General features: G+C 48.1%; 2 protein-coding genes across 3 annotated transcripts in view; one reads left to right on the top strand and one right to left on the bottom strand.

Moving 5' to 3' along the window:
• Nucleotides 1-5,029, top strand: part of Ankle2 (ankyrin repeat and LEM domain containing 2) — a 17,264-nt gene extending 12,235 nt beyond the window's left edge. For both annotated transcript variants that reach the window (XM_010604241.3, XM_010604240.3), the window contains exons 8-12: nt 21-127; nt 973-1,139; nt 2,656-3,223; nt 3,802-3,933; nt 4,307-5,029. In XM_010604241.3, coding sequence (XP_010602543.1) covers nt 21-127; nt 973-1,139; nt 2,656-3,223; nt 3,802-3,933; nt 4,307-4,532 — 1,200 coding nt within the window. In that variant the 3' untranslated portion in view covers nt 4,533-5,029. The remainder of the gene's footprint in view (nt 1-20; nt 128-972; nt 1,140-2,655; nt 3,224-3,801; nt 3,934-4,306) is intronic.
• A 2,851-nt stretch (nt 5,030-7,880) lies between these two features.
• The window catches only part of Pgam5 (PGAM family member 5, mitochondrial serine/threonine protein phosphatase), a gene marked incomplete at its 5' end in the record, with an annotated part of 6,757 nt that continues 680 nt past the window's right edge, over nt 7,881-13,957 (bottom strand). Inside the window, 5 exons of the mRNA XM_010604521.3 lie at nt 7,881-8,754; nt 10,232-10,365; nt 10,466-10,554; nt 10,656-10,781; nt 12,031-12,209. Coding sequence (XP_010602823.1) covers nt 8,604-8,754; nt 10,232-10,365; nt 10,466-10,554; nt 10,656-10,781; nt 12,031-12,209 — 679 coding nt within the window. The remainder of the gene's footprint in view (nt 8,755-10,231; nt 10,366-10,465; nt 10,555-10,655; nt 10,782-12,030; nt 12,210-13,957) is intronic.

Here is a 13,957-nt window from a genome sequence, read left to right as displayed (position 1 = left end):
TTTTTTTTTTTTTTTCATAGGCAGAAGATTTTCGAAAACTCTGGAAAACTCCACCTCGAGAGAAAGCAGGCTTCTTCCACAGTGTCAGGAAGTCTGACTCGGAAAGAGGCATTGAGAGAGTGGGAAGGTATGGGGAGGCTGAGTTGTGTGCATTGTCATTTTCAGTGTGGTTATGTATTGAGACTGATGATGACAAATGTAATTACAGCTGCTTCAAAATATGGCCAGAAGGGGTTTTCTGGGAGATTGTAGAGCCTTTCCACTAAGGTCAAATTACTTATAGGGCTGGGGATTTAGCTCAGTGGTTCTGCCACCTGCTTCACAAGTGCAAGGACCCAAGTTTGATACCCAGTACCAAAAAAAAAAAATTTAATTATAAATGTTGTATACATTCCAATTTACTTTGTGCAATTTTAAGGGAAAGCAGCTCCTACTCCTTAGAGCAGTGCTCAGGGAGCTTAATATTTTATAGAAGATACTATATGGACAGTGTTTCCTTGGGAAAAAAACACACCCCTCTGTTTAACAAAGGAAGCAGGGGTGTGGCTAGAAACAAGTAGAAAATGTTTGCAAAGAAATCCCAAACTGCAAAGTTAAAAGTATGGTATAATCAAGCAAAACTTCATCAGATTGTTTAGAACCTTTTCTGAAAATAAGTGCCCAGTTTGAGGATTATAGCTTAAACCTGCAATTTCTGGTTCCTGGCCACACACGCAAGTGTGAGGGCTTATGAGCACTGGCTCCTCACTTGGTGAGTGTGATTCACTCCATCCTTGAACAGCTCCAGGAATTCTGTTAGGTCTCACCAGAGAGGCGAGGAAGGTCAATTAGCCCCAGGTTAAGATCAAGTATTGGATACCTAAGATTATGGACATTGCTGTGGCAGTTGGAGTGGTGAGTGACTGTCTTTATAGTTAGTTCTGTGGATGTTGTTCTGTCTTCTTATCTGTTACTTGTGTTTATTCCTTATAGGGAGCTCGCTCATGAGTTGAAGATTCCCTGGGCTGAATACTGGGAATTTCTGGGCTGTTTTGTGGATCTGTCTTCCCAAGAGGGGCTGCAAAAGCTAGAAAAGTATCTTGCTCAACAGGAAAGAGGAAAAAATGAAGCCTGCCCCCAAGAAAAACCCTTTGCCTCTGGTGAGCAGATGTTCAAGGTAGCCCTGGCCCCTCACAAAGCATCCATCTGTGACCTTTGTCTCTTCTCTGCTTCATGTGTTTTTATTGTAAAACTGGGCAACTTTTCCTCAGGCTGATGTCAGGACTCTGTGTGTGTGTGTGTGTGTGTGTGTGTGTGTGTGTGTGTGTGTGTTCACATGTATGTGAGTGTGTACAGGTGTCTGTGAAAGGTATAGCATTGTGAAGAGCAGTGTTGCTACTTCTGGCTTCATCTCCTTTCCCAAAGTTAGGTAATGTTCATTCTGTGCTGTTTTTCTAAAGCATGTTAAGACCTGTAATATCTGAGATCTTGTATTTCTGTGCATGTTTTCTACATATTCTTTGTGGTTGAATACATTGTGTGCTGTCAGGAAAGGGACAAGGGGGACAGTTCCAGCACACTGGGATGTTCAGTACACATCAGTCTGCCAAGACCCTAAGAAGCACAAAAAGATGATGAAGTGATTGGGAGAAGTTAATCTATGTAAAACTTAGGAGTAACTCATGACACTAACAAGGAAAGCTAGTTCTGGGGGGCAGCTCAGTGGTAGAGTGTGCTTAGCATGCATGAGCTCCTGGTGTATGTGCAGCAGCACAAGGTGTGGGAGGATGTAAATAATTTTTAAGTATTAGTAAGAAAAAGATATCAGTGCCCAAAAGTGAATTGGGCAAAGGAGAAGAAATTTCCCAAAGAAAATAAAAGCAGGCACCTCACTCATCATCACAAACATGGTGCTGCTGCCTGCCTGGACCTGTGTGGTCTCCAGGTGGATGGTAGTCAGCCTGGCCCAGAGGAGAGCACTAGGGGTGCCTAGGAGTACCTCGGTAATATATCTCCCTTCTGCAATAGCAGTGGACTGGTTTGATAAACTGAACTATTCTTACACAAAATTAAAAGTCCTGCTTTCAGAGAGAAATAATGTGAATAAAGGTTTACAAGTAATGGGAAAAAAAACCAAGAAAACTACATAATTTATCGTAAGAATATTTACAGAAAGTAAATATATTTGCACAGTAATTACTTGCCTGAGTATATTAATTTAAGCCAAGCATGGTGGCAACAACTGAAATCCCAGTATATGGGAAGCTGAGACACAAGGATTGTTGAAAGTTTGAGGCCAGTTTAGGCTACATAGTGAATTCAAGGCCAGCTTGAGCTACACAGTAAGACCCTGTCTCAACAAAAAACCAGACTCATTTCCTGAGTACCACTTGCCACTGTTCAAGCAAATAGCTGCTGTCTTGACAAGAAAACCTTTCCCTTGAGTAGGGGCAGTGCTGCTCCCCAGTGACTTCCTCATGGAATTGTGAGAGGCCAGCAGATCCGAGAACTGGTAGCCCAGGCTGCCCCCAGCCCTCCTTCTCTTTCCTGCCTTGAGGGAAGAACAGCCCGGAAGCTTTGTTTCTGTTCATGAGGCCATGCACCCTCTCCTAGGAGGATTTGGCCTTTCTGGCTTGCATGGCGGGGTTCACAGTGTGTCTGCTTTGTCACTTACAGGCCATGAGCAGCAGTGCAGCAACTCTGTTTCCGTGGGGGCGTTTCTAGATGGAGATGGTGATATGAGTCTGGAAGAAATGAAAAATCGGCAGAACACAGCTCAGAACCACAGTCAGCCGGCAGCTAATGCTTTCAGGAACCTGGAGCCCAGTGCTAAAACTGACTTCACAGCAGCCTCAGGCCTGTGCTGCTCCATTCCCAATGGGCTGTGCTGTCCCTCGAGTCCCAGCAAGACCCTGTGTGGGAGACCAGAGGCCCCTGGAATAGAGCAGGACCTTCTGTCACATGTCTCTGATTTGATGCTTGAGTTCGATAAACTGAATTTGCAAAATGAAGTTGGTAACCTTTCCAAGACACCAAATACAGATAAGAAAACTAAAGATAAGAAAAAGAACAAAATACAAAGTGACTTATTGGCACCTGCTCCTGCTGCAGACAAACTTGGAAATAACCAAACGGGAGCAGAGAGTAACATGTCAGCTGTGCTGGCTACGATGTCCTTGGATTCCAGGTCCCAGGCTATGCCAGGTCCTGTGACCAACCCCCCCAGCAGGCTCTTCCTTTGTGGGTAAGCATGGGACCCTGTGTGTAGTTCTTTGAAGCCTCCTGTTTTCCAACAGCATGTGTGCAGCTTGAGTAGGGATGATCTCCAGTCCAGTAGGGCTGTTCATGGTTGTCGGCTGTCACACACCAGGGAAGGAGAGGCCTCCAGGCTACTTGGTAGGTCCTAAGAATATGGTTTAAGAGGGAACCACGTGCAGCAGGGTAGACAAAGCTACAGTGGGGACCTGGCCATGTCTGGAGGACCTGCCCTCCTTGTGCTCTCACAACAGCCTTCCAGCTCATCCCTGAGCCTCAGGATGGGTTGGTGGTTTCTCCACTCAGGCCAGATTGATTTCTCAAACACCATTCTCTTTGCTGAGTGCTTAAGTTAAAGATGCAGTGAAGTAAGCTGGCCATGGTGATACACACCTGGAATCCTAGCACTTGGAAGGCTAAGACAGGAAGCTCACACATTTGAGTGAGCCTGGACCCATCTCAAAATATGTAAAAATAGGAATGCAATGATATTTTGAAAGTGCTGTTTTTTTGTTTTTTAATGAAAGTTGTTTCTGTCTTTTCTTGTGTTTTTGCTGTGTATTCTAGGGAGGAACCTTGCAAGCTGGACCAGGATGTCCTAGCAGCTCTGCAGGGTGCAGATGTCGACCCTCGCCAGTATCCAGCAGTGCACCAGTGGAAGAGTGCTGTCCTGTGCTACTCGCCTGCAGACAGGCAGAGGTGTGGGGCAGGGGGAGTCAATCTGAGTGGGGTCAGAAGGCTGGGTCACCCATGGGTGCCCTGTCACACAGCTGTCCCTTAGCTAGGCTGGTGCATGCTATATCCCCAACAGCACCTGGGTTCCCATGCACAGGACAGGTTTCCAGCGAGGCAGGCCCAAGGCACGTTTGGTGCTGTGAGCAAGTGTAGGGGTAGCAGCCAGGTGTGAGGCTAACATAGTATGGGTTTTGTGTGGCAAATCCTCAGGATCAAGGTTTAGAAGTATCTCTATGCTGTGGCAGCCCCCTCCCAGCCTGGGTCTGTCCTGAGTTCCTGCCCATCCTCATCCTCACATGGCCCATCTGTGCTGAGAGATCTTTTTCTGTCTCCCCAGTTGGCCAAGCCCGGCTCTGAAAGGAAAGCTCAAATGTCAGCTACCAGACCTCGGCTATCCTCACAGTGGCAGCCTGGGGCGAAGCGGTCCAGATGGCAGCAGCCCTGGTAGGCCTGGCCATGCCCCTCACTCCCCTGGCATGGACAGCCCCAGGCGCTACAGCCCTGCACATGGGCGCCTTCTGCATCGGACAGCTGCACCCAGCACCCAGCTAGCAGCCCTGTAGGCTGCATTCGTTCCCTTCTTCACTTTCAAAGGAAGAGGGTAATGTGCTTATCGGGAAGATTTCACAAAGGAGCATATTTTAAGTAACTTACATTCTGCACTTCGAAGGTACAGGGATTATAGAAATGCAAATGTTCTACATAGAAGTAAAAATCAGTGATGTCATAGAAGAAGCTGTTAACAGCCACTGAAATACAGATCTTGTGTACTGTCCCTGTGGCAGTGAGGACTTTAGGTGCAGTCACTGGGACACCTGCAGTGTCCCACTGACTCCACTCAGGATCCGTGTGAGGATGGGCTGCATTTGGCCCCTTCTCCTAGAGCAGCTTCTTGGTGGATGATGACAGGTTCCCACTTGTCGGCAGATAAACTTGAGCATTGCAGGCTGGTAGCAGGGTTGGAAACTTCACTGGCCAGAAACTGGGGTGTGGTGGCACATGCCTGTAATCCCAGCACTTGGGAGGCTGAGGCAGGAGGATCACTGATCACTTTGATTTCAAGGCTAGCCTGCATTACAAAGTGTGAGCCCCTATCTCAAAAAATAAAAAAAAAAAAGAAAGAAAATATTCCTCTTAGGCTTGAGAGTCAAGTAGCTACAGGGAACCCGCCAGCAGTCACTGACAGGTGTTTTCATTTCCAACTGAATATAAAAGCATTGAGCCTGGCATGATGGTGCATGCATGTAATGCCAGAACTTGAGGCTGAGGCAGGAGGATCACAATGGGTTCAAGGCCAGCCTGGACTGCATAGTGAGACACTGTCTCAAAAAAACAAAAAAAAAAAGGCTGGGGATTTGGCTCAGTGGTTCCACCACCTGCCTTGCAACACAAGGGCCTGAGTTTGATCCCTAGTACAAAAAAAAAAAACATTGTGCCACTGCTCAGTCAGAGTTGAGTCATTTCTTTCCCTTTAGCCTTCTCTCCGGCACTGACCCTAGGGGCTCTGGCTGCAGAGTATTGGGAGTGGGGCATTACCATGTGCCTGCTGCCTTGTCTCTTGGGGGAGATGCCTGTGAACACCTGGGGTCTGTACCGGAACAAGTTCTACACCCCGCCTCCACCAGCTTCAGTGCCTTCTGTAAAGCAGTTCCAAGTTTTCCAGAATTTACTATTTGAAAATATACAATGATACTGTTAGGTATAAGATTTTTTTTTCATAAAAATTCAGAATTGAAACGTGCTTTTTTAAAAAGCTTATGATAAACTGGTCAAGCATATTGGAACTGAGATTTCATTTTTAAAACTCAAATTTCTGGGCCAGGGATTTAGCTCAGTGTCACTGCACCTGCTTTGAAAGCACAGCTTCCTGAGTTTGAGTCCTGGTACCAAAAAAAAAAAAACCCTCAAGTTTGTTACATGAGTTTTCATTTGCTGTGTAACAGACAAGATCTGAATATAAGACAAATAGTTCAGTCATTCTAAGAACAGCTGCATTTTGATGATCTCTTTAAAGTCTTACTATATCATCTTGTATGTTATAAATATTCAAATAGAAATTAAAATATTGTTTTTGCCTTGGTTTTGTAGATGCTTGTTCTGTAAAGTTTTAGGCCCCTTAGGGCTATTTCTCTGCTTCTGTGACAGGGCCATATGTGTTCCCCTAAACATTGTGTAACTTGGGTGATGTGTCCTTTTAAAACCACTTCATGATTTTTGTACCATATTTTCACAAAGCATTCTATCATTCCAATTTTAGTGTATGAGCACTTGCAAAGCACTCTTGCTGTATCTGGGTACAAGGCCCTTTTTAGTAAACCCTTAGCAGTGTATTGATGAGCTAGTGTTGTTAGCCTGACGGTGGTTTAGTTGCTGTTTGTCAAGACAGTGTCACACCTGGGCTTCAGCGGTTCCCACCTAGCCCTGAGTGCTAGGGTTGTGGGTGCTACACTACACGTGGCCTATTGGCTGCTGTGTTTGCCCCTTTGTTTCCTTGCACAGTTGTGGAAAACTTTTTGTGTCAAATAAACTAGTGTACATTTTGCGGCTGCACTTAGCAGTGGGAGGCCTTTCTGTGAGGATAATGGTGTGTGAACATGTTTCAAAGAGGTCGTGTCTGTCAAACACCCAAAATCCCCACTGTTTGTTTGAGGAAAAAGCCAGCCAGGGTGCTAATTGATATACCTGCCACCCTAGCTAAGAACACACCCAGAACCCTTCATATCTGTGGCAGAGGTGGGGGTGATGGAGGTCAGGGCAGTGTTGGCCTCTTCTGTTGAGGTGACACTTGGCCTGTTCAAGCCACATCTGTTCTCTGGCTTACTGGTCACACCATGTTCCCTTCCTCGCTGTCACAGGGACATATTTTGGAACAAACAGCAACAAGTGGTCACAGGGAGCCAGCTGCCACTTAAGTGTGAATGTCGCCCCCCAACCTGTTTCATCCAGGTCCCCTCACATTAGGCAGTTTTCCTGAGGTTACCAGTGCTCCTGAGTCTGTATTAGCTGTTCAACACCAGAAGCACAGCTTCCTTCCAGCTTTGCAGATGGAGTTTCTGTCATTTGGCCCCTCTGCCTGGAGCTGTCCAAACTGTCTGGTGAGGGGTTGCTGGGCACTGGGCTGCCCTAGTCATCCCTGTCACCAAGTCAGGAGTGTCCACCACATTGCCTCAAGACACAGAGGGGAGAGGCTGTTGGAGGAAGATCTACAGAGAGCAGGATTTCATAAATGGCAGAGAATTTGCTGCAAAGGATTCAGTTTCGTACTCAAAAAATACAAGTTAACAGTTGCCTTTGCCCTGAGAACAGAATGAGCCAAACTTCCAAAATCTGAAAGCCCAACTGTATACCCTCAACTTTGATAGCACAGTCTTTTTTCACCTTCCTGTTTTTGCTTACAGAAGCAGTGGTTTCTTGTGATCCATTAACAACTCTGACATCCGTGGCCAGTGCACCCAGACCACTCTTGACCACTGTTGGGGTTTTAATATCACCTCTGTTCACTGCAACAGGGACAGATGGGAGGAACCTGGTAATGAGACACAATTGACCCCACCCACAGGTTACTCACTGGCGTCCGGCAGGGCACCACACCTCCCAACAGAGAAGACCCTGTTCCTTCCAATACCAGGGCCCCTCAGCCAAGGCTTTTGCTAAATTATCACCTGCTTCCTTTTAAAGTCTGTGTCCATGATGTGCAGGGAGCCCTGGGGCACTGACCAGAGAGTTGCCAGCTCTCATCCACAGTGCCACATGGGAGGCCAGTCAGCCCCCTCACACTTGTCCGCTTCTAGCAGTGGCTTATGGTACTGTCTCCAGGTGACCCTGGGAGATATAAAGTACTGTGACCCACTGCTGTCTCAGCACAGGTTTCCTGTTTTCTATGAAATGAGAAGTCACAATACTTTACAAACACCAATAAAATTTTATTATGTAGTTATTTCCAAAGATGACAGAGAAAAGAATCAAATATCTCAGTTCATTGTATTGACTGCAGAAAATGTTCACAACCACTTCAAAGAAATTAGTTTTTCCTAAATTACATATTTTGGAAGATACATCATATCTGAGTATTTTATCCCAGTGCCCACAAGATTTAGTCACCAATGCAAAGCTGCAGCCACCACTCTGGGGTATTGTACAGCTCCAGGAAAACTTACCAGCTGTCACCTACTGACCACCTCCACTCAGCCTCCATTCTGGCCCTTTCTGAGTGCAGATGCAGCAGTGTTAGGTCTCTAACTCATGTCAGAAACGTTTTCAAGGCAAGAAACCAGAAGAGCAAACTCTAAGTGACAAATATTTAAATGACAAGTTTCCAGACAGGAGGAATATGAAGTGGGCAGGCTGTGAACAAAACCTTGGTCATCCTGGTTCAGTGCTATGGCCAGGACCCCAGTATGGCAGCCATGCACATGGAAGAAAATGCACAGACCGCAGGCGTCCTGTAGGGCAGCTTTTAGAGAAGCCAGGTTGTATGAATGACCACTTCCTTCAGCCTGGGCAGAGATGAGTTCTGGGCACATCCCCAGTGTGGATCTGAAAAATTTCTCCTCACCAGCATTGGCTTCTATTCCCGCTTGAAGCCAGAGCACAGCCAGGACAGGCAGATGGGGTAAGATACTGTCCCAGTAGCCTCAGGACCGGGTGATCATGTTAGGTGGCATGAAGCCTGTGTCCCCCAGGGTCCTAAGTGCGACCCGGCCACTAGGACGGATGACCAGGTGGGTGATACTGCCGTTGTTCAGGGACAAACGGAGCCAGCCTTCTGGAGGGAACTGCAGTGCTCTGGGGAGAGAGGAAGAACAGGTTGGAGCTCAAATGAAGCAGAGCCCTGAGGGAGGGGTCCCTTGGACCAGCTGAGAGACCCCTGCTGGGACATGGGTTCCAGCAACTTGAGCTATGTGCAAGTCAGAAACAGTGGTTTCTTCCAAGTACATAGGATTTAATTTCTGCTTTTCCAGGGCAAGAAAAGGGGGCAGCTAAAAGGTGTGTTCACTGTGTGTGTATGTTGGGGTAGGTAGTGGGGATAAAACCCAGGGTCCCATGCATGCTAGGCAACCACCACTAAACTGTACCCCAGATCATAAATATGTTATTTATTTATTTAGGCCGGGTCTAAGTTGTCCAGACTGGCCTGTGAACCTCCTGCCTCAGCTTTCAGAGTAATTGGGGTCATGGGCATGCATCACTGTCCCCGGCTCTGGCTTTGTTTCGGCACTTTATTTAACAAAGGGAAGGAAGCTCTAACTTCACGTGCCCGGTGTCTCCTGGTATCTCGTCTGTATTAGTGTCACCGCCTAGTGACTGTTATATGTCGTGCTAATGAGTCAACATCAGATTTCTCAGAGGAGCACATTAGGAGCTATGGCAGAGCTGAGCCCACACCACACTGGAAGCACCTGCCCCTATCGGTGGTATCAGCCAAGCAGCTGTGCATGAGGTGCAGCACACAGTGCAGGCACCTGTGCTACTGATGGCTCTGTGCCTGGTCTGGAGCTACCACAGGCTGGCCAGAATCACAGCTCCCCACAGCCTGCAACCCTGGGGCTGCTGCTCTTCTACAAAAGGTTCCTGTCCATCCATGGGCATCCATAGCAGCCACACAAGGCAGAGGGGATGGCCCCACTGGCCAGAGCTGCTCTGTATGTGGGAATGAGAGCCCTTGGCCACAGAAGCTAGACCAGCATTTTCTTTTTTCTTTTTCTGGTCCTGGGGATTGAACTTGGAATGTTGTGCTTTTGAGGCAGGTGGTGGCACCACTGAGCTACATCCCCAGCCCTAGACCAGCGTTTGCTAATGGCTCTAGGAGAGACATAGTTCTACATGAATTGGAACTCCTCACCCTTTACATCACCCAGAGGGGACACACGTGTATCCAATGACACCCACATGACCTACACAGTCACACGTCCCACCCAGACCCTAACAACGGTTGGTACCAGCTTTGAGGGGAAGCAGACTTGTGCACAGCTCCCAGTTGTTTACCACTCAAAAGAAAACAGGCATGGCCCACTGCTCCCCAACCACACACTGCAGCTTGTGCCCAGCAGACCCTCAGCACAGGCCCTCATCAGCCTGTACCATTCCCCATGCTTCAGAGGCCTCCGTCTGAAACATAGTCCATTCATAATCAACTAGGATCCTGCCTAAGACCAGGGGCTCCCAGGACAACTCAACCCCTAAAGGTGGCAGCGGGGGACCGGTGCATGGGACACTGGTTCTGCCTCTGGCCTCGCTCCTCCATGCCATCTAGGGTGCCCACCTGCACACGATGTAGCGGATGACATTTGCATGGCATATGAAGATCTCATAGCTGTCCTCCTCCTGCTCAGCATCAGCCCGGTGGATATAGTTCCGGAAAGCAGCCTCGATCCTTGCTCCATCTTCGTAATACTGCTAAGGGCAAAGCAAGGAAGCATCAGCCCATTAGCAACTGCACGCCAAGCCAGCAAGGTGGCAAACCCTCCCAGCCACGTGGCCCAGGGGCAGCTTTTACCACAGCCTCAGGCTTCCAGTGTGACACAGGCGGGTCAGGCTCAATGGGGGCGCCTTCCCGCAGCAAGTCAGTGCTGACTCTGGAGACATCTACAGGGAACAGGGGACTCACAGTGCTGCACCCGGAGCCGAGCTGCACTCAACCAGCATGGTTATCAGTCAGCAAGGAACAGGGCCTGAACAGCACTCACCTGGCAGGTGCTTACTGATGATGTCTGTGGTCTCCACGGCGCGTGTCATGGAGGAATGGATGATTTTGTTAAACTTCAACCCCAGGCTGGCAAGGCGGAGGCCAGTGAGTTCTGCCTGCTCCCGACCTTGAAGGGCAAACACCTGAGAAACTCAAGGACCTGGATGCCCTCACTCCCCACAGACACTGGCCCCACATGGCACCAAGCTCCTACAAGGGCCCCGCCTCACAGGCCTGGGTGAAAAGCAAGAGCAGTGGATGGCCCAGCTACTCAATTAACTGCATGAACAACCTGCCCATTGCCAGAGTTGAATTAGCTGTGTAATCTTTGTCATTCTATACTCAGCTATTTCTACATATCAAGCTGCAGTCCGTGTGGCTTCTGGTCCTGTGACCTCACAGATGCCACTGCACAGAGGTGGGACCTCAGTGCTCCTGAGCAGGCTGATATGTCCCCAGTGCCTCTTCTCAAATGTAGTTTGCACCTGGCTGAACATGCCCCAGGAAGGCCGCTTGTGCTGAATGCAGCCACCTTCATACTGGGCACTTTGTCTATCTGTGCACAGAAGCCAGAGCATGCTCTCAGGGGAGGGGCATATTCTGTGGAGAACAGGCCTAGAAGCCCCTTCCTACCACTGAAATCTTGAACACATGGAGAATGGGAACTATCCACTGTGTAAAATATAAACACAGCCGGTTGTGGTGGCAGCACTTGGAGTCCTAGCTACAAGGGAGGCTGAGGCAGGAAGGCTGCCTAAGCTCAGGGTTCAGGGCCAGCCTGGGCAACATAGCAAGACCCTTCTCTAAAAACATAATATTTAATACTCAGCTCACCCTTTTCCAGGAATTTATCCTGCAGCAACATGGCACAAGGCTGAGACAAACCAGCCTCTATGACAGAAGTCACAAGGACCCTCACCTCCACTGGCACACACACCAGAGCAGTGACACAATGTATAACATGGATGTTCATCACGCAGATTCATCAGTGCTGAACAGAAGAGTCTAGGGCTAGGTGCGTAGGCCAAGACACAGAAGGCACAAGCAGGTACAGGTACCCCATGCACAAAGCCCCATTAAACAAGACCTAAAAATGATCTCATACAGTAAACACTGACAATACTTTTCATGGGTTTTGTTTTTTTGCAGGACTGGGGCCAGAACTCAGGGCCTCATGCCTGCTAGAAGTGCTCTTAGTAGGCAAGCCACACCCTGGCCCTGGAATTTGTAAGGATATTCAAAAGCCTGGACTCATGATAATCACTACAGTGACAATAGTCCTGCCTAGGCTGATGGACCGTAGGCGGGAGGAAGCCCAGTGTCCACGCACCTGTGAGGCCCATTGAGGGGCTGAGGGCCGAAACCCTGGCACATACCCAGTGGAGTCAGCGTGCAGTCCTCTTCCAGGGCACCATCCATATGATACTGGGAATGCCGGATGAGGAAGATGTGCCGTGTTGCCTTGGCCTTGTAGTGGTCCAGCCTGGACGCCAGCTCTTCTTCTCCAGATTCCACATTCCTCTTCCGCAGGTTGATCAGAGATAGTGGTTCTCGCCTAATGTTGGAGATAAAATGATGAGGCCTTATGACCTCTGTTCCAAGACACCCTGAATACTAGGACTAGACAGTATTTCCAGCTGTGGTAACAGGAAGGAGCACAGTGGGAAAGCCAAGGCTCAGTACCTGCTGGGAAGGCCAGCTCCATAAAGCACAGCAAAATGATTAAATCACATAAGATGTGCTTAGGCTACCTGCAAATATTATAGCACCTTACATAAGATACTTGAACATTCACAGGTTTTGGTATCTGCAAGGATCCTGGAACTAATCCCCAAATACCAAGGGGCACTGTTACTGAAATTAAATAAAACCAGAACTCCCATTTTCTCAGTCATGTTTAGTTTTTTTTCTGGTACTGGAGATTGAACCCAGGGCCTCACATATGCTAGAGAGCTACACCCCCACTCCTTTTATTTTTTGAGACAGTCTCACCAAGTTGCCAAGCTGGCCTCAAACTCATGATCATTCTGCCTCAGCCTTCTAAGTAGCTAGGGTTCAGGCCTGTGCAGTGTCCACACACATGAAGCATCTTTTAAATACTCAGTAGCCTCTGGGGTAGTAGCTTTCACACTGACTGATGGGTGGGGGTGGGGAAGAGAACTGGAGCTACAGAGAGATAAACATGGGAGGCAGAAACAGCACAAGTCAAACCTGCCAGGATTTCCCTCATGGAGACGGTGGTGGATAAGGCATGGCTGGAGGGGCATCATGGTGACCCAAGGGCTGACTGGCAGGGCCATTCTGGCTGCTGGCCACACCCTAGGCTAAGCACATGTTGGCAGGTGCAGGGAGCCAGGGACTAAACTAGAGAAAACAGGCTGAGCCAAGATGCCCTGAACTCCACTCAGCACCTGGCCCAAGTACAGCCCTGGAACTTTCTAGCATAAATGAGTGGAATGTGAGGAAACAAGCCCCCTTCTAAAATCTTTCTACCCTGTATCCCACTCTACCCAACAAATTTAAATCACTCCCTGTCTCCCTATCCATAAGTCTAGACATGGTAAGTAAATATGGAACATCAATTTAAATCATATAAACCTGGGCCCGACTTTAAGTTCTACTTTAAGGAAGTTCTTTGATGTCAGAGTGGATGTTTTCCTTTAAAAGGATAGAGATGGTGGGTGTGGTCCTACACACCTGTCATCCAGCATTTGAAAGACTGAGGCAAGAGGATTGCTGCCAGTTTGAGGCCAGCCTGGGCTACACAGTGAATTCAAGACCAGACTGAACTACACAGTGAAATCCTGTCTCAAAAAAATAAAAATAAAAATAAATGTACTGAGAAATTCAGAATACTGTACTGATTTTTAAAGAAAAGAAAAGGAGGGCCAGGGATTTAGCTCAGTGGTTCTGCCTGCCTCACAACGGAAAGGACCCGAGTTCGATCCCAGTACCAAAAAAAGAAAAAAGAAAAGAAGAGAAGAGGATGTCTGTTCAACCATTACAGAAACATCAGACAGATCCCAATTTGGGGACCTCTCAAGGAAACACCGCCCCAGCATTCCTCAACCCCTCCTGATCATCAAAGACCAGCCCAGCTGACAGGCATCTCAAAAGACAGGAGTAACTGTCATGTGGGACCCTGGAACTAAGGACTAAGGGAGAATTGAGGACCTTTGACAAACACCCCACATTTGGTGCAAGAAGTTAAAAATAGAGGAAATTAGGGCCAGGGATTTAGTTCAGTGGTTCTGCCGCCTGCCTCACAAGCACAAGGTCCTGAATTCAATCCCTGGTACCAAA

This window comes from Fukomys damarensis, unplaced genomic scaffold, assembly GCF_012274545.1.
Source record: "Fukomys damarensis isolate Sample0158 unplaced genomic scaffold, DMR_v1.0_HiC HiC_scaffold_12, whole genome shotgun sequence".
Taxonomy (NCBI): domain Eukaryota; kingdom Metazoa; phylum Chordata; class Mammalia; order Rodentia; family Bathyergidae; genus Fukomys; species Fukomys damarensis.
The sequence above is the reverse complement of the archived record's forward strand: the minus strand, read 5'-3'. Positions and strand labels throughout refer to the sequence as shown.